The 19,266-nt window shown below is 49.8% G+C and overlaps 7 protein-coding genes across 7 annotated transcripts; 3 read left to right on the top strand and 4 right to left on the bottom strand.

Moving 5' to 3' along the window:
* Positions 1-1,593: 1,593 nt before the first annotated feature.
* Positions 1,594-2,244, bottom strand: Z518_07233 (uncharacterized protein; the record flags this gene model as incomplete). The annotated part of the gene is made up of 1 exon (XM_013415362.1): positions 1,594-2,244. One exon carries the CDS (start codon positions 2,242-2,244, stop codon positions 1,594-1,596), a length of 651 nt encoding a protein of 216 aa, XP_013270816.1.
* Positions 2,245-2,956: 712 nt separating this feature from the next.
* Positions 2,957-4,366, top strand: Z518_07234 (uncharacterized protein; the record flags this gene model as incomplete). Its single annotated transcript, XM_013415363.1, has 1 exon — positions 2,957-4,366. The coding sequence occupies one exon, from the start codon at positions 2,957-2,959 to the stop codon at positions 4,364-4,366; it is 1,410 nt and encodes a 469-aa protein (XP_013270817.1).
* A 776-nt stretch (positions 4,367-5,142) lies between these two features.
* Z518_07235 (uncharacterized protein) lies at positions 5,143-8,187 on the top strand (the record flags this gene model as incomplete). The annotated part of the gene is made up of 1 exon (XM_013415364.1): positions 5,143-8,187. The coding sequence occupies one exon, from the start codon at positions 5,143-5,145 to the stop codon at positions 8,185-8,187; it is 3,045 nt and encodes a 1,014-aa protein (XP_013270818.1).
* Positions 8,188-8,850: 663 nt separating this feature from the next.
* On the bottom strand, positions 8,851-13,215 carry Z518_07236 (uncharacterized protein; the record flags this gene model as incomplete). Its single annotated transcript, XM_013415365.1, has 1 exon — positions 8,851-13,215. One exon carries the CDS (start codon positions 13,213-13,215, stop codon positions 8,851-8,853), a length of 4,365 nt encoding a protein of 1,454 aa, XP_013270819.1.
* A 608-nt stretch (positions 13,216-13,823) lies between these two features.
* On the bottom strand, positions 13,824-15,971 carry Z518_07237 (uncharacterized protein; the record flags this gene model as incomplete). Its single annotated transcript, XM_013415366.1, has 1 exon — positions 13,824-15,971. The coding sequence occupies one exon, from the start codon at positions 15,969-15,971 to the stop codon at positions 13,824-13,826; it is 2,148 nt and encodes a 715-aa protein (XP_013270820.1).
* Positions 15,972-16,169: 198 nt separating this feature from the next.
* Z518_07238 (uncharacterized protein) lies at positions 16,170-17,531 on the top strand (the record flags this gene model as incomplete). Its single annotated transcript, XM_013415367.1, has 1 exon — positions 16,170-17,531. The coding sequence occupies one exon, from the start codon at positions 16,170-16,172 to the stop codon at positions 17,529-17,531; it is 1,362 nt and encodes a 453-aa protein (XP_013270821.1).
* An 88-nt stretch (positions 17,532-17,619) lies between these two features.
* Positions 17,620-18,615, bottom strand: Z518_07239 (uncharacterized protein; the record flags this gene model as incomplete). Its single annotated transcript, XM_013415368.1, has 1 exon — positions 17,620-18,615. The coding sequence occupies one exon, from the start codon at positions 18,613-18,615 to the stop codon at positions 17,620-17,622; it is 996 nt and encodes a 331-aa protein (XP_013270822.1).
* Positions 18,616-19,266: the final 651 nt, after the last annotated feature.

Consider the following 19,266-nt stretch of genomic DNA (forward strand, 5'->3'; position numbering starts at 1 on the left):
GGATAGAGCCCATCTATATATCTAACGAGTGTACGTCGCCATTGCTGCCTGTCAATGGTGATACAGCCTATTGAGCGAGGGTTGCAAAATATCCTAGTCTGTCATAAATGATTGGCTAGCATTTGTTCAATACTGTTGTTCAACATACACTTTCAAGAATCGTTGTTCGATCTCTTTGTCGAAAGCGAATTGCTACTACCACCGCCCCTCCGCGAAGATAGACACGATGCAATGCTCCATACCACTCCTTGCTCTTCTGAATTGCTCCGAGAATGCGCACTCGAGTTTCCTGGTCCATACTTTTCCATGTCTTACGCAAGGTTCGCCGATAAATCCAATGTTCGTTCGTCGCCCTTCCCAGTGGCTTTGGTCGAGAGGGTGATGCAATCTAAATACACCATTTCTGCTTCGGGGTACTTTCTTGCCATGGTCAGTATCAATGTAAGGGTGGCTACCACTCCTAATCGATCTGCATTGTCTTCATCCAAGGAGGCCTCGGCCTCTTCAAATTTCCCACGGCCAAACAATAGTCTTGTCAAGTCGTCCAAAGCCCGAAAGATACCCATCGTCCCTAGAGCTGAATACCTCTCTTTTCAAGTCGACAATTCATTGGCAGAGCATCTCAGCTTCGTCCATGTGGATCCCGTTTTCGTGAACCTTCAACTTGGACCAGGGCTATTGCTTTTGCTAGGACAATTTCCCATCGTGCATGGATGGTCGGGTCCCAATAGATTTTCCATACGGAGCCAAGCTTCATTGTAGCAGCTGATACTCTCCTTGTGATATCCTGATTTGAGATGTAGAGGACCGCAGATGGCGAGGACGGTGCTGGCCAGTGACGGATGTCGCCAAAAGCCAGTTGAAAACGGAAGATCGCTCTGTCTAAGAGGGTTTGTGTTTCGCTAAGATCGCTTTTCTCAAATGGACGGTTTCCAAGTTGTCGAGACTCGTGAGTGTACTTAATGATTTGGATCAAAGAGCCGCTCGTTCAATCTCCCTTCTTCGTCAACGAAGATAAGAGATTCGTCGTCATGGAAGTTTCTCTCGACACATCTCTAAAGAAAGGGCCAGGGGAATCCCAGAAGCTTTGAGAGAGCCACACCTACTAGCGAATGCCAGTATCCTGCGGCTTTCACTTGGAGCAACATGAATGGTAAAGTTGGAACCTACAATGCTGCGAGGCTGGAGCCTTCCACAGTGAAGATTAACCACTGTAATTTAGTATCGATTGCTCCTGGACCGATAGCACATCCGGAGTTGAAGAACAAAATAACGGGATCGTATGAACAGAGAGCCCCTGGGGCTGCCTTCATTCTTGAAAGAGTGTGCATAGGCATGAGAGGTTGGGAGGATTTTACAAGGTACAAGGACAGATGCCGCCATCCTTTCCATCAGGGCCCATTTACATACTCTTAGCTATCTCATATGCAATTATGTAAACAGACAATCTTCACAAACCCATTGAGTACCAAATCTCCACCAAAGTATCCTGCCCTGCTCCTCCAATTGTTTGGGGAGGCACCGGGGGTTAATACGTCAGAACTTCTCTTGACTGTTCTTATTGGTATGCATCTTTCCCCCACCGCGGTGGATTCATTTTGTTCTGTCCTCTGGCGGAGTACGCATCTCTACCTCATCGCCATTGGCACTGTTGGAATTGTTCCTCCCCGAAGTGCCATGTCGTTGTTGTTTGTCTCGCAGATACTTGGGGCCGAACCAATCCCACAACAACACGCCCACATAGACAAGACAGATCACACCCAAAATAGCATAGTAAGGTGCGTCTTTGTTATCACGGGCTAGTTTGAACCCACGAGCCCCATTGACCAATCCCAATATCAACAAAATTCGTCCGAGAAGGATATGTGTCCAGCCAAAAAGACCTCGACGTCCGTGTTTGCGAAAGTAGAGATGCTGGACGATACCTAATGCCGGCTGCAGTACAATCAGACAACCGACGATGACAAATCCCAGGACCACGTGTGGTGTCGACCCCATGGGGATATGACGCTTCTTGGCCACTGATATGCCCAAGCTCATTCCGATGATGACGATGACCACATTGAGCAGTTGCCACGGGGCATGGACGCGAGTCACCCTTGCATTCAAAGGGGAACGAGTGGTGAGTGCTGCGATAGGGAGGAAAAGGACAAATACAACACACATGAGGGAGGCGTGGGCAATCAAGAGATTTTGGCCTGGTGGTTCGAAGCCGGGAGGGAATGCTGGAGGCGGGGAAGCCATTCTGGAATGTTGATGTTCCAATGGCAAGTAGGTGCTGTGCTGAATCTGCTCAAAGTGTAGCACGAGAATGACTACACACGACTGAGGACCATCTTGACAAGAAGGAAGAGATTTAAAGGAGAGGGGATTTTATACTTCACTTTTTCTCCTTCTCTAGACAGTGTCTTCCCCCGGACGTCTCACGTCGTTGACTTCTCCTTGACAATCCTGTCGTTATCAGGATTAGCGAATCCTACCATCTCGTTTGCGTGAGGCAGTGTTTTTGCCATGACTCAATTTCCAATGTTTCCCAAGTCCGGTCGTTTCTATGTGATTGAAGTGCGTATGGCTGTGTTGGGAATATTTGAAAAGGGCGCCGTATTCCCCAAAAGAGGAATACGAATGATGCGGGAGCCTTACCTCGATTGGGTGGTGATATGCCACGAGCAGCTGGCTTTCAGCCGCATCTCCGCCCCATCCCGACCCAAGGTCAGTCTGATCACGCCAGCCGGTCCAGCCAGGTATCCGCCATGGGTGCCTGATTCATTCCCTTGGTCTCTGGGCACGTAATCTACCGCCCTGCGACACCAAAATGTGACCGCTCACTCTTCGATGGGGGTTGTTCGTTTCTCGATTGCATAGTGGCACTCGTTCGCTTGGTCTCGCGCGTTGATGAATGCAATTACGAAAGAACACAATGAAGAAGAATTTGGACCCGCGGCACTTTCAAAATATGGTCGGCCCACCGACTGGAACAGTACATCGTCGAACGCACACCAAATCCCGGAAAGGCTGTTTGACATGCAAGGCCAGACGAATTAAATGTGGCGAAGAAAGGCCCCAATGCCAAAACTGCCTGTCTAAACAGAGAATCTGTGAATATCCCATTACGAAGGAGACCAAAAAGGACAGAGGCAAGAAGGCCTCTACAGTGATCGATCATACGCCAACCTCTTCACCGGAGAGGTTGCCAGCAGAGATATCCCCTGTCTCGGCTTCCTTCACGTTACGGGATCTTCGATTGTTTCATCATTTTCTCTACTTTGCGTACCCGTCCCTCCCTCTCGGCAATCAATCAGTGTGGACACAAGACATACCTCAACTGGTGCATGAATTCGACCCGCTCATGCACGCCTTACTAGCTCTCAGTGCCTCTCACATTAGCTCCCTGAATGGTGTTGAGCAGGATAATTGTACCGCCTTGGTGCACAAGGGTCATGCGATAGCGGGTTTGAAAGAAGCATTCACCAAGCGCGAGCATTCTTCTCTCGAATCCGACGTAATGCTGGCGACATGTTATGCCCTTGCATTTCAATCCGCACTCGTTCCCACAGCGTCTCTTGACTTTGCCACATTTGTTCGAGGCTGTGCGTTGGTCACCGAGCATATTCAGAATGAGGGAAAGAATACGAGATTCAAATTACCTGACGATCCAAGTCGATGTCCAACCCAGTTCACGGCATCCCAGCAATACGAAGCACTGTGCCTCCCACCTGGGCCAATCCTCCAAGTCTTGATGACAAAAGGAATTCAATCTCTTCGCTCGGCCCAACAAGTTGCAGCAACACATGCCGCCGAACAGAACTTCTATTTCGCAATCCACTCGACATTGATGGGCCTGCAGTCCTCACCAAGCGCTGGATACACTCAATTCCTCAGCTTCTATGCTCTTTGGTTCAAGCTCGCAGAAGACACACTCCAATTCACCGCCCTGTCGACTCGCGATTCAAGCCCGATCCTATGGGCCTTCTTCATTGGTTTACAGCTCCTGGTCGTCATGCTCGTCCATGATGCGGTACAAGATTTCCGCGCCGGACAAAACCATTGGCGTGACTTGCAGAAGCCAGTGGGCAAGTTGACGGGTATGATCGAATGGCTGGATGCGATCGACATGAAGATTGCAGTCACACGTCGTCCTCACCTTGAGTGGCCCAAGATTGTTGTTCGAGAGACCTCCTCGCGCTTCAATCTTCCTGTTTCATCGAAGGCGCGGGTTCTCTCGAAAGTCGAAATACTCAAGGATGTGTATTTCCAGCCTCAAACCGTCATGGGGAGTATGCTTGATCTGTCTGCGAGCTTGACCAATTGGACGAACAGATTACTCGACTCGAGTTATGGTACCGTCCACAATATCTCTCTGTAACTGGGTCCTGGCAGACCACAAAATAGGACATTTGCAATTGTAGCGACATTGGTCGAAGATATGAACGAAGCTCGAGTCTGGAGCACAATCCGTTGTAAAAGAGTGGGACATGCGCATCGTCTAATCCCGGCATCCATTTGTGGATCTGATAATACAGATAAACTCCTCGGCGGCAAGCAGAGCAATGCTGAATGTTGGATAAAAGAAAAAAATTAGAGAATGAAGCGGACTTACATCGTTGGTGCTGGCGCTAGAGTATTTTAGCGATGACCAAAGCCTTTCCACTCACCAGATTAAATGCAATCATATAATTTAGGGTTTAGCAAGACTACTAAAATATGGCTGAATGGTTTAGTGGTATAATTCTTGCTTTGGGTCACTGATTCTTGAATGTAAGAGGTCCTGGGGTGAGCAACATCTAAAAATGCCTTCATGGCCTGCATTGATTCTAACAATCACCCAGTTCAATTCCCAGTTCAGCCCTAAAGATTTCTTTTTCCTGTCATTTTGACAGGATGGAATCTTTTCCACTCTGTTGAAATGTACAGACAGAAGTGTTTGAAAACATTTATTTTTCGCTTTTTTTGACTTGACAAAGATTGTGAGTCACGTGGGGTGTGCCTCCGTCCTTCAAAATAGTGCCGTGCCCACCATTTTGCTCGCTTGTCTGTGTCAGTGTTTCTGTTCGACTTTGGCAACTACGTCTTCCAGAACAATCAACCTGGTTCGGCGAAGAACGATGACTGGCGCACGACACGTCCAGATCATCTTACCCAATGCCACCTAAACAGATCCAGGCCGGACGCAAGCCAACCACAAGGGCGCGTCAATCGGCACGGCGACGCGAAATCATTGATGATGGCATTCCAGATGTCTATAATGACATGCTTGCTGAAGCCGCAGCCGAGGAACAAGCATCTTCTTCAAACATAAAACCCTCCAAACGTAGGAGGATTAGCGAGGAACCTCCGGACAAGATTGAACTCGACGTCGATCTGTTCGGGTCTTCGGCAGGCGCCACAGATCTGAATTTGGACAACGCTAGTGAAAATGAGCATCCTCCCAAATTGCAGCAGATGGTCTACGATGAATTCGAAGGTTCAGACGAATCCGATGTCGAATTTGAAGATGTAGAACTCGAACCGGTCGCAGAGGATGACGCCACAGGGCCGCCCCCCGAACAGAAGTCTCTTGAGCTTGATCTCTCTCGGACAACCCTAGACATACGAAATCGTGGCATTCAACGCCGAAAACCAGTTGGCCCGGCTGAACGAAAACGCCGTCTAGAGGTGCACAAGGCGCATTTAATTTGCTTGTTGGCAAATCTCAACTGTCGGAATCGCTGGTGTCAAAGCGACACGGTGCAGAGCATTCTGAAGCCTCTTGTGCCTAGGAAAGTGACTGCGCTGCTCCACGTCGACGAATCCAAACCTCAATATCAACGTTCCCACTCCTTCAACAAGGGCATTGAAGAGATCTGTTCCCTATGGAAACAGCAATGGACCGTTACCGAAAGAGGGATGCGACGGGCTTCCTGGAGAGACAATGTCGATGCAGTCAAAGAAAGCGAGGACGCCGAGGATGTCGATTTCGATGATTTCAAAGCCGCTGCAAAATCCCGATCGGGGTCGCGAGATCTAGGCGCCCAATTATTTTGCGCTCTACTTCGTTCTGTCGCGGTGGATGCCAGATTGGTTTGCTCTCTTCAAGTTCTGCCATTCTCTGGAGTCGCCAAGGGCCCAAGTCCCGAAAAACCAAAACCGCAATACTACTATGCACCTCCTCAAAACTACAGTTCTTCTTCTCAGCACACGACTATCACTCGTCCTGAACGGGCAACACCGAAGAAAAGACGAATTATCGAGTCTCCATTCCCCATTTTCTGGGCGGAAGTTTTCTCCCCTTCCATATCAACTTGGATTCCATTGGATCCATTAGTCCGCAATACAATCAACAAGCCAAAGACCGGGTTCGAGCCTCCGGCGTCTGATCAATTGAACAGTATGACATACGTGATTGCCGTCGCAGACGACGGCTCCGCCAAAGACGTAACACGTCGATATACCCAATGGTACAATGCAAAAACTCGAAGACAGCGTGTCGAAAGCACCAAAGGCGGAGAAGAATGGTGGGAGAGAACAATGGGAGTCTTTCGAAAACCGTTCGTTGAAGTCAGAGACGAAATTGAAGATGCAAGCTTGCTCAAACGTGCTGAAAGCGAGCCCATGCCGCGGAATGTGCAGGATTTTAAGGGACATCCTGTTTATGTGCTAGAGCGACATTTGAAGATGAACGAAGTTATTCATCCAAGACATGAAGTCGGCAAAGTGAGAACTGGACCCAGCAAGAATGCAAAGCTTGAAAGCGTGTTTCGCAGAAGAGACGTGCATCTATGTCGGACATCGGATGCATGGTATCGGCGTGGAAGAGATGTGAATGAAGGAGAACAACCACTGAAGCGAGTAATCTCAAAACGCCGACGAGATCCTCATGCCGTGGCCATCGCGACCGGGGATTTCGATGGAGATGGTGACGAGGAGCCGGACGAAGGCATGGCTCTGTATGCCGAATATCAAACGAGTATTTACGAGCCGCCACCGGTCGTTGACGGGCAAATCCCCAAGAATGCATACGGAAATCTTGACGTCTATGTCTCCACAATGATTCCAGCCGGGGCAATTCATATTCGACACCCTCTTGCAGCGCAGGCTGCTCTGGTTCTCGATATCGACTATACCGATGCCGTGACGGGATTTGAATTCAAAGGACGACAGGGCACGGCCGTCATCGATGGTGTGGTGGTGAGCATGAACATGCGCAATGCGATGATCGAGGTGATAGAAGGCTTGGAGTCTCAGGCCATGGAAGAGGCGGAAGAAGCCCGCAGCAAAATCGTTCTCGGGATGTGGAAAAGATGGCTTACTGCGTTACGAGTGCGAGAGCGTATCCATCAGGAGTATGGTGATAGAGCGGAACGGGATGACGAAGACGACGCAACGTACCAGGACGATGCTGATCGAAGTGGAGGGGGATTCATGTTTGACGAAACGGAAAAACAATCCACTAATACCCCTACGTCACCTGCATTCCCAAACCTCAAATCCCTCGATCAGCTTCTCCCACCGGAGGTGGTTCATCAGGAGATTATTGTGATCAGCTCTCCGAATCATCTTCCCGAATTCCCCGACTCAGACACTAGAGCATCCAAGCATGCGAATCCAAAGAACATGACGGACGAAGGTCAAGGTGGAGGCTTCATCATCGAAGACGATGATAAGAACAATGATGTTGGTGGTGGTTTTGTCCTTGAATATGACAACAACCCTGAATCGAGCTCAGGGCGAGCTCATACTGGATCGGACATACCCATTGACCAGGGAGGCGGTGGCCTCATGCCCAAAGAGGAGGATGGACACGAAGAAGACCCCGATCACGCAACCATTGCTGAAACCGTAGAACGGGATATGGGGATCAACGAGACAGCGGGCGGATTCTTACATGACGACGGTCAATCTCAGCCCTCAGAGACAGCACCTCGCGTTCACACCTCTGAAGCAGTCGAAAATTCACATGCTGTAGCCGCTACTGCCATGGCTTCCAAGCACGAAGATGGTGTTGGCACAGCACAACCCCAGCACCACGACGAGGTACTTCCATCCAAACGGGGTGACAAAACCACACACACAGAAAACGAGGCACCATCAAGACCGCCACACTCGCCTCCAAGTCTTCGCTCCGAAACGTCGCTGCTTTCGCATGACCCGGACGAAGAAGACGCAGAGCCCGAGTGGTTACTCAATAGTTTAGGGGAGATGGATTAAGGATTGAATCTCTGACTTGTGCAACCCGCACCGTAACTACTGTGCTGTGGACATTTCAGCCGCGTGCGTGGCGGAGAGGAATTCAAGAACTCCTGGGAATATTGTGGTCCACGGCCGCAATCAATCATGATTCATTCACATCTTCGACTTATTGTTTGAGTGCACACTGCATTGAAAACTATATTTTCGCAAGGACTATGTAAGGGGTGTCGCATCTGAACTAAACCCTCCAGCCACAAGTTCAAACGCGACGTGAACGAGTGCATTTCTGCGCTTTGCGAATTTGAGTCGATTCTCGAGATGACAAATTGAAATCCAACTAGGACAAAAGATATAAAGTAAAATGGAGGTCCAGCCCCATCTGGTCAAGGACACAGAGAAGAGAACGTGTGAATTGGTGCTGTACTCGCTTGCTTGTTTGCTCAATGTCTGAAAAGACTGACTAACTTGCTGATAGGGGAATGGGAAACAATAAACCAAAGGAAATACAATTCAAACCTCAGCACGACCATCAGAACAAAAACTGCGAATGAAAGTTAACATGAATACTAATAGTACCCCTAACCTCGACTGAGGGGCGTCATATTGGCCTCGTCTCTCTTTCTCTCTTGTCTCGCCTGCTCTTCCCTTGAGGAGGGTACTTCCTTGCTATTCAATCGAGAATCACTTGTCGAGCGTTTCATTTTCAGTTTCAGTGACTTCAACGGTGCGCGCCGTGCGATCATCAGCGCGATTCAAAATGCGTGCCATCTTTTGGTGTTCCTCAAGGAAGTCCTCACTTATATCATCCAATAGCTTGATCTGTTCTTGAATACCCGCTAATTGGCCAGCGACATTGCGTTTCGCAGGCTGTTGGTCTGCTGGTGCAGCTTCCTGGGTTTCAGCACTTTCAGTATCGTCACTACCTCCACCTCGCAATCCGGATATAGATTCCACAACTCGGGCCTCGGAAGTCGGCCCAGATCTGGGGCTCGGTAGCGTCACAGCTTCGCTGTCTTTTCGAAGTTGTCTCAATTGCTCGGCTTCCTTTTGAGCACTTTCCGCCAAACTTCGTTGAGTCTTGACTTCTAGCATGGTCCCTTCTAGTTCCGCTTGAAGTGAAGCGATCGTTTTCTTTGCGTCCTCGAGACTGGCACTGGCAGTTTCCAATTCCGTGGCGTCCGCAACTTTACCAGCCGCTTGCTTGGTCTCATTTAACTCTGTAAGAAGGGTTTCGAGTTTGCCGTCGTATTGTGCTTTAGTTTCGCGTATTGCTTGCTCATGCTTCTCGTGCAATTCATCAAGGGCCTTGTGGGCTGTAATGAGTTTGGTATGAAGTTCTTCGAATTCGGCCGGATCAGGTCTTTGTTCAGCAGCCTGTTGTGCGGCGGCGAGGTCTTGTTTCATGACGGCCAAGGCAGATTCTCGTTCCGCAACCGCAGCAGCCATAGCTTCGTTGTGTTTTTTCTCGGCTTCCTGCGCTTGCTCTCGTGCCTGCGCAAGTTGTTTCCGAAGTTCATCGAGCTCAGTGGTATCTTCTTTGGTCGATTCAGACACATTACGGGCCTCTGTCAATTCCGCTTGCAATTTGGCACGGGCGGCTTCATGCTCCGACTTGATAGCTTGGAGGGCTTCATCGTGATCGGCTGAGGCCTTTTCCAGGTGGGCACTAGCGGCCGCATTCTGTTCTTCCAGCTGTTCAACTTGGGATTTCCATTGGTTTTCGAGAGTCTTCATAACCTCGTCAAGTTGATTGTCGTGCTCCTCCTTTATCTTCCTCTTCAATTCGTCATACTGAGTCTTGTTGGCCTCCTGGCTTGCTTCGATGGATTTCGCATGTTCATCTCGGATTTTATCCGTTGCTTCCTTATGTTGCTTTTCGAGTGTGCTTCGCAGTTCCGCAAGCGCCTTTTCATGCTCCGCACGTAAATTATCCAGATCTTCATGTGATTTAGTCTCCCAAACTCTCTTCGCCTCTGCTAAAGCCTGATCATGCTGCTTCTGCAAATCCACCATTAGCGTCGACTGTTCTGACAATTTCATAACGGACATTGACAACTCGCCCTCCAATTTTTTGAGTGCTGCCGCATGCATCTGTTCCTTTTCTTTGCCTTCTTCCTCCATTGATTGCAAGATTCCTTTCAAACTCTGAAGCTGGAATCGGGTGCCCTCAAGGTCGGACTGGAGGGATTTTGATTGAGATTCCAGTTGTTGCTTCTCTTCGGCGAGGTTGGCCCGTAACTCTGCAAGGGCTTGATCCTTGGTCGATTTGGCATCATTTTCGGCCTGCTCAAGATGTTTGGCATGACTTGCCTTTAGAGACTCGATTGCCTCGGCATGTCGAGATGCTGTTTGTTCTTCGAGCTGCTTAAGTTGTTCCGAGTGCTCCGCCGTGGCCTTATCTGTCGCCTCCAGTGCAGCCTTCAGTTGGGCCTGGAGATCTTTGATGTTATTTGCATGAGACTCCTTCAGCGCATTCAAAGCAGTGTCCTGATCTGAGGTTCTCCGTTTTTCCAAGTCCTCCAGCTGTTTGGAGTGAGCAGATTTGGTCTCCGCCAGCTCGGCTTCAACGGCATTCAGTTGATGCTCTATTTTCCGGACTCTTTCAATATGAGTCTTTTCAGCATCCTCGACCGCTCGCTGCTGCAGTCCCGAGGCTTCAGTCTTCACCCGATTCAACTCTTCCATATGTCCAGCTTCAAGAGCGTCAAGATCTTTCAGGGATGACTGCATTTGTTGTTCCAATTGTTTGACTTGCGCAGCATGCGTCTCTTTGAGGGAGGAGATCTCCTTTTGGGATGAGTGAACCTTTTGTTCGAGCTGTTGAATCTGATCAGCGTGTCCCACTTTCAATGCCGCAATTTCCTCTTCATGTTGTGACTGGAATCCTGACCGTAGTCGTTGCAGCTCCTCATCGTGGCGAGATTTCAATGCAGCCAGTTCCTGTTCGGCAGCGTTGCTGAGAGATTTATGATCCTTGAGAAGAGTATCGTGCTTCGTTGCCGCTTCGTCAAGAGCCACTTTCGCTGCATCTAATTGAGTTTGCAGTTCAGAAAGAGCGGTTTCATGAGCTCGCTGTTTTGTTTTTGCTTCATTATTTGCTTTCTCCAGATCAGCTTCCAGGGCTTGGAGTTTGCTTGCTTGTGACGTCGTGGACCCCTCAAGCTCTGCGCGAACAGCACCGAGCTCTGCTTCAGACTTCTTCAAGACTTCTTGGAGGTTGCTTTCATGCAAGGCCTCTGCCTTCTTCAAATCCTCTTGGACTGCACTCAATTGCTGTTCAATCGCTTGAATCTTTTCGGAATATGTCTTCTCTGCTGCTGCGAGGGATGATGCAGCTGCCGCAGCCACGTCCGCCTTCTCCTGGGTAAGAATCTTAATTTCACCCTGGAGTTGAGATATCAAAGCGGTTTGCGAGTCAATTTCCTCCTTCTTGGACTGCTGGAAATTGGAGATTTCCGTCTTGAGGGTTTGAATGACCTGGCCCTGACGTGACATCTCCTCTTGAATTTTGGCATACTCCTCATGCTGCTGAGAAACTTCCTTTTGTTTGTCGGCCACTTCTGCTCCAGCCTGCTCAAGTTGAATTTGAAGCTCGGTCATCTGTTCTTTGTACTGAGCTTCCAGTGTGGCAATCTGTGTTTCTACCTCGCCAGATTTCTCGGATTCGAGTTTCTTCGCTTCCAGATCGAGTTGGAGCTTTTCAATTTCCTCATCCTTCAAAGCAATCTCCTTAGATAATTGTTCTTTCAAATTTTCTGTCTCGGCCTCCTGGCTGTCACTCAGTCCTCGCACGTTTTCCTGGTGTGAATTTTCCAACTCTTGCAACTGATTCTGGTGAAGTGAAGATAGTTCTTCAATCTTTTTCGCATGCTCCGCTCTGATTGATTCAGCAGCCTCTTGCGCCCGCAGACTTTCTTCTTCCGCACTGCGGCCGAACTCCTCAAGCTTGGTCTTTAGGTCAGCCAATTCGGCTTGTAGTGCTTCAGTCTGGGCCCTGCTTTGCGCTAGTTCGTTTTGCAGCTCCGTCACCACTGCATATCCCGACACTCCATTCTCACCCGTATGTTCTAATTGGACATCGGGTTCTGCTAGCACAGACTGTATTTCTCCCAACTCCGCTTCCGTAGGTAACCGACCGTTCTGCTGCTCGAATTCCCTCACCTTGGCAAGATCTGATTTGAGCTTTGCAATGGTGGCGGCGGCTTCTTGATTGACAGATTGCTGCTCTTGGTCATCTGCACCATCTGCCGTCATCGCAGCCTGCAGCATACTGTTGACCAGTTCAAACTCGCGTATTCGCTGTTCGATCAACACGGATCTGGTAGATTTCCTTGATCCCAAGGCCGGACGAACCGGGGCCTTTTCTTCAGAGGGAGATTCAACATTCTCTTTGTTATCCTCCGGCTCTTCCACATCAGCTTTTGCCGCAGGAGACGCAGGGATCGTGCTGAGTCGCTTCTTCTCGGCTAAGGTGCCAGCGCCGACGTTTCGTGAAGTGGTGGAAGTCAGAGGCTTGGTTCGAGTAGTCGCGGGGGTTCGAGAAGTACTAGGGCTCGCAGCAACCTTCTTGACTCCAACGGGACTACTCGTACTGGGTCGGGTCGATGACGTAGGCGCCAGAGTTGTCCGTCGAGCGGGAGTGGCCGTAACAGACTTGGAGGCGGACGTCCTGTCCGCGGTCGTGGAGGGAGCCAACGACATCCTCTTTGGTTTTGCCGATATGCCATCTTTGTTCTTCTCCTCGCCCGAAGGTTTCTCATCTACCGAACCGGCCGATTGTCTCTTTTGATGAGTCGCAGACGTAGAAGTGGAGGTCGCGCTAGCAGGCTTTCGAACAGTTGTTGTCGTAGGCCGGGCTGGAGGCTTGCTCAGTGAACTTCCTACTGTTGATTTGGCGGCGGAAGAGGTAGTGGTAGGGCGAGTTCCGGTAGAAAGTCGAGGAGCTGCTGGTTTCGTGGTCGGCTTTGTTGTCGAAGGCGTCGTCCTGGATTTAAGCGGAGAAGTCTCATCGGCGGCACTACCTCGCGAAGAGGCGTGTTTGTCCATGATTAAACGCAGCAGAAAAAAGTTGAGGTAAAGATAAAAAAAGGAAAAATACCCTGTCCAAAAAGAAAGGAAAACCGAAGAAAAAGGGTCAAGGATAATGTTCCCGGTCTCAGAATTGCTGGATCGACCGATTGGCGATGGAGGGATGAGACTGGGCGGGATTGCAGGCTTGACCGCTTGATGGCACAGTTGGTGCGCGACGCGACAAGGCTTCAGTATGCCTCACTTCGTGATACGGTGGAGCATATAAACTGCGCATTCACTTTCACAGACATCTTCGCCCCTGTTTCTGCTTCCCCGAGATTGCCTTCCCGGTTCAACATGTTATCACCGAGTCTTGTCAACATCCGATACAAGGGGTGGCAGCATTCCACCAGAACGGTCTCGATATCAAGTGTCACCAGAGGCAGCGTTATACCCCGCCGTATACGATCCCTGTACCTTCTTGCTACCCAAGTCCATACCTGGAAGCAGTTCATTCGTTACTCAAAAGACCACTATACACGTGGCTCTCCGTCAACAGGTCGCTCAAGTTATATCATGCATGCTAATGGGGTATCTCTGAGCAATCCAAACATAAATCGTACACTTGTCTCTGTCAACCGCAGTCAACCAGGGACACTTCTCAACCAGTCCCACGACCCGTCCAATTCACTCTGCAGCTGTCTCGCCATACTCTGCTTTATCCATCTTGCCTGGGCCATGATTTCATCCACATCGTACTTCTCCAGTCTCCCTCCCGGTCGTCCATGTACACTGACGATATCTTGAAATCGAGTTTGGCCTCGGTGTTTCTGGAGAGCATTAAGCAACGCTACCATCTCGGACACGTCCCACTTGTGCGGACAAGGAGGAATATATTCTGCCGGCGTTCTCTTGAGCTGAGACCTTGCTTGAGAAGTTGGTGACTGGATATGCGATACTCTTTCACGACGAGGACCATTTGCCGCCGGAATCTCGTCGATGTGGAGATCATCAATATCTACAACTTGGGATTGCCGTCCTCTCCAAGGATGGGCTCCAGAAACCGTTTCTGCACTCGCATCCAAATACTGGTGACGTCTTGTCCGTATCTCGGCTCTTCTTTGCTCATTCGCAGCTTTCAATTTCTCCAGGTCTGCCCTCTGTCGGACTTCAAGATCGTCCACATATTTCTTGCCATCATCCGCTACTGCTGCCTCCAGGTATCGTCGTAATATAATTTCAACGTTAGGTGCAATGGCCTGTTTGGTGGTGGACTTCGCTGTGTTCCCGAGTTGGGGTCTAGGCCTCCACTTAGCGGCCGCCACGCATAACATGCGGGTGATCTTCAACAGTTGAGATATTTCCCAGTGGGCGGCGGTGCTCAACTCATTGTCCCGATAGCGTGCTTTGAGTGCCATCTTTGCTAATGTGAGGGACCCCGGAATCAAATGTTCGTAGATGTCCCCTATCATCTTTGAGCGCTCTTGATCACGTTGCTGGTCCGGCCGATAACTATGACCGCAGATATCCTTGCAACGCCCCTTTAACTCAGCAAGATCCTCTTGAATCGATTTGATTCGTGTCTGAGGAGAGGATATGTCGCTTCCACTGAGCATCTTATAGCTTTTGATAAGCGATTTCAACCGACAATGCGCAGCTTCGCCAGCAGGTGAAGCTGGCTCATTCGAGCTTCGCCCCTCGTTAAGCTCAGCGGCAGCAACGAGAGCTTCTTGCCAGGACTCTTTGCACTCATGGAGCTCTACCGCTTCTTCAATTCCACGCAGACTATCTTCAATCATTTGTCGACGCTTTTCTTTCTCCTCGGCTTCTGCCTGTTCTTTTCCTTTTCGGTCTGCCTCAGTATCGGGGCGTCGCACTGGAGGTTGAGAATCACCCGCCGGGCCACTCTCCACATCTGGTCCTTCTTCGCTCTCATGTTGTTCTTCTCGAGCCTTGTCAGTGTGAGCGTCTGGTATACGGGTCACCTCTGCTGTATCGTCACCTTGATGCTGTATCTCCTGCACGACATCGGTTTGGGCTTCCGGGATTCTGTCTTGACTTGGTAGAGCTGTGTTGAGGCGAGTTTGGGCCGGGGCTGATCTCTTTGAAGATTTCGCCGGACTTGGCTTCGGATCAAGTAACAGTGGCTCTGGCTCATTTTCTTCCCTGAGGGCAGCGTCCAGAATATCCTCTCCGTCAAAAGGTAGGTTTCTTCCGGAGAGCCGTGCAGATCTTCTCTGACCTATCGGACGCCTTGAATTTTTTATTGATTTTCCTATCTTCAGAAAGTTTTTTCTTTTGGGTTGTTTTTTAGGCGAGTCGTCAAGATTGACTCGTGCCGTCGTTTTGGTCTCTAACACGCCTTTACCCTTGAAAGGTGATTCCACCAACTGCTTTTGTTTATTCAGGTTTCTCAATTTGGGGGGGGGCTCGATCACAACCGTGGACCTTATATTCTCCTCAGGCTCGTCTGGAAAATCGTAGGGGTTGCGCTTATTCACAGGTTTCAGTGTAGGGAGTGAAGTTCGCGCTTGCAGCCTTCCCGACTGTCGCCTGGGTGATTCTGTAGACACGGAGGTAACTGGCGCAGACGCTGAAGACTGTCTGGTTGTAACTCGTTTTCTGGGCGAGCCATCTCCAGTTGCTGAAATATTCGAACTCCTCTTCCGGTTTCGAGGAGAGGTTCGGACTGCAATGCTGGCTTCCTCGTTGAGGATGGCTGTCACGGCTTCGGCTTCCGAATTGTCATCTTCGTCGGCTTGAGCAACAGACTTTTGTGTGGACAGAGGCATTATGGAGCCTACACGGGATAGGAAGGAAGAGAGCATGTGTAGAATTCATAGAGGTCGATAGCTGAAACACGGTGTGCGGAATATTCACCACGACTTGCGTCAGGATCTTTAATGCTCTTCCGAAAACACAGCTCCTACAATCTATTCATGCGCAAACTCAATCTTTCGCCAACATAAATCCCTTATCAGTCGGCCATAATGACGAATTTTCCAGTGCTTGCTAAAATCAACGACATCAAAGATCACCGTTTCGAGAAACCAGTGAAGAAAATTCATGATGGACCGGATGTTTCCTCTTTCTTAACGTCTCTGGCATACCGAGATATCATGATATTCATGCTGCAATTGAACCGATCGGTGCTGCCACGAAAGGCTGAGGTTGACGGATCAACCACGACTCTGACCTGGACACTAGATTCAAAAGACATTGTTTATTCGGACTCGGTGCGGAGACTACGCGACCTATTGAACAAACTGACGAGGCTGATCGATGATGTTCCCCCGGATACGGGTCCCAGAAGATTCGGCAATGTCAGCTTTCGACAGTGGTACAAGCTTGTCGAGGCCCAAATCGACGAGCTACTGACAGAGTATCTTCCCGAGCCACTGGGTGTGGCACATGAAGAAATAGGAGTGTATCTGGTAGGCAGCTTTGGCAGTGCACAGCGGTTGGACTATGGAACGGGTCACGAGCTCAGTTTCCTCGCCTTTCTGGCTTGCTTGTGGAAGTTGAACTTTTTCCCTCAGTCAGAACCGGGTGTAGAAGAAAGAAGCATTGTTTTGGGTGTCTTTGAGCCGTATCTGTTCCTCGTTAGGAAATTAATCAAGACATACACTTTGGAACCTGCAGGATCGCATGGCGTCTGGGGCCTTGATGACAATTCCTTCTTGCCATACATTTTTGGCTCCGCTCAATTGGCTCCTGCTATCACAGAAACTGACGACACCCCTACGGAGGGCTCACTTCCTGGCGCACCGGAGGTATCATCGATAAGCAAGTTGAATTTGGTCGAGAAGGAGAGGGATAAAAACATGTACTTCTCGGCTATTGCGTTCATTTACGACGTGAAAAAAGGACCATTCTGGGAGCACAGTCCCATGCTCTTCGACATATCCGGTATCAAGGATGGTTGGGGGAAGATCAACAAGGGAATGATCAAGATGTATAATGCAGAGGTCCTATCAAAGTTTCCCGTTGTTCAGCACTTCCCTTTTGGATCACTTCTCAAGTGGGAAAAGGATCCAGAAGCTAAACCCCCACTGCCAACGACACATGCCGCCAGTCAACCACTCCGAAATCCAATGGACAGCCATGCCCCAAGCACAATGAGACTGGGGATTCCACAAATGGGTGCTGGAACTGCAGCACCTTGGGCGGGTAAACCTTCCCAGCCACCCTTGGGTTTTGTCGATGGGGCCACACAGGCGCCATGGGCAAGCAGGACGCCAGCACCACCTCCACCGCGAGGTGGGTTTGCTGCGGCCCAGAGAAGACCGATGCCACCACCTGACGAGGCCGCTAGCAAATCAAATCAAAATCCGGGGGCTGGACGGGAATAGCATTGATATCAGGATATCAGCTAGGCTCCGGTCCCCGTATAACGAAAAGTATGATAATGCCAGAACTTGGACTTCTCAGTCCGGGGTATCATGATGAATCCGAATCATAACCAACCAACGCCAGACCATCCGCTTTCGCTGTTTTGTTCTGTTCATTCTCGTCCTCTTCGACCCTTTTCCGTTTCGTTCGTGGTTGCCAGCCATCTATTTTGTCCAGAAATGGATCCGTAACAATTCTGGTGTTCCCTCTTAACTGGTTCTGTAGAACGTTTTTCTTGTCCAGCTTCGCGTCAGATTTGAATCTCGATGGCAAAACACCATTCAAGTTGCGAAACATAGGTTTGGATGAACTCGACGCCTCTCTTTGTAGGCCAAAATCAATGAACTTGGCCCGCTCATTGTCTTCGGGATGCTCACTTAACATTTCCACCTCAAGTCCGAATTTGTCTTTGAGAGCTTCTCCGGTCCTCTCATCTGCCTGACGTTTCCTCCTTCCTATGCGGAATTCGGCTCGCAGTTTTCTGCTTTTCTCGTAAGGGTCCGCCCAGTCTCGGTCGCTAGCTTTCAACAATTGATCCAATCTCTCTTTCTGGCTGTTGAACAGAGTCTTGTCCTCGACTTTCTTTTCCAAGGCGCCAAACCCGCCATCTCGCTCGAGTCTTTCCTTGTCTTCTTCCGACACTCCCAATCTTATTTCACCATCAAGTATTTTGTCTTCACCGGTATCCCTCCGCCTTCCCCCTTCCACAACGAGGTATTCCGCATTCTTGGGATCGGTTCTCACTTCAATCCATTCTCCACAAATGGTGTGTTTGAACCGAAAGCTCCATATGGGAGTACTGTAATAGTTGCCCACCTTTTTCTTCTCTGCATTAAATCGAACACCTTGTCCAATAATCTGTTCCGGTTGGCAATGGGTGCACCAAATCGCAAAGGGGCATTCGAATCGAACTGTCAAGACTCCTTCGGTCTTCAACTTTCGGGCTCGATTGCCAAGCGGATGGCCTTTACCAGAGGCGGTGTTGAATGATACAGTTCCTTCAAGCTCGGGCGGGACATAGCGTCCCATGTTAAAGCCTTGCATATTGACAGAGTACGGGGTTGGATGTCAAACTTCTCAGCTATGGGTCGAGCAAGAAAGGTAGACGAAGAGGCTCGTGAGTGCTCGCATGACGAGATATGCACCATCTGCCGTTGGATCTGGAACCCATCCTAGCAGCCGCGGAAACAGGGTTGAGAAGAGTAATCCAAGATTGGCCATCCAAATGAAGGTGGGGTTTCAGGCTCAGCCTTCATAGACGCGCATACAGAGTGAGAGGCAGACTAGTCCCCATGGGGGAAAGACCGCCATGTGACTTCCGCGGAGCTCGTTGACAAGAGTATGGTGCTTCTCGCAAGGCTGACGAGGCTCCAGCGACGAGCCACTACTCCTGGTTTTTAAGTATCTCCTATTTCTCCTTCGCCAGCCTCGCAAATTCACGGCGCTCCCTCATCCAGAAAAATGTTACCATACGACAAGCCCAACATAATTGATTGTTAGGCCGACCAAGCATTGATGCCGTATCGCTCATTCACAGGCCCACATCACCAGCCTCCACATCTTGAGGGTCGGAGGCTGAAACCCGTACTCGTCATCGAGGATGCTAACCGAATACTATTTACAGCGTTGCGATCAGAATGGAGCCCCGCCACCTCTCAACGAGACTTGATGCCTGTATAGATAAGTCGTTAACCC

This window comes from Rhinocladiella mackenziei (genome assembly GCF_000835555.1).
Source record: "Rhinocladiella mackenziei CBS 650.93 unplaced genomic scaffold supercont1.5, whole genome shotgun sequence".
Lineage (NCBI taxonomy): Eukaryota > Fungi > Ascomycota > Eurotiomycetes > Chaetothyriales > Herpotrichiellaceae > Rhinocladiella > Rhinocladiella mackenziei.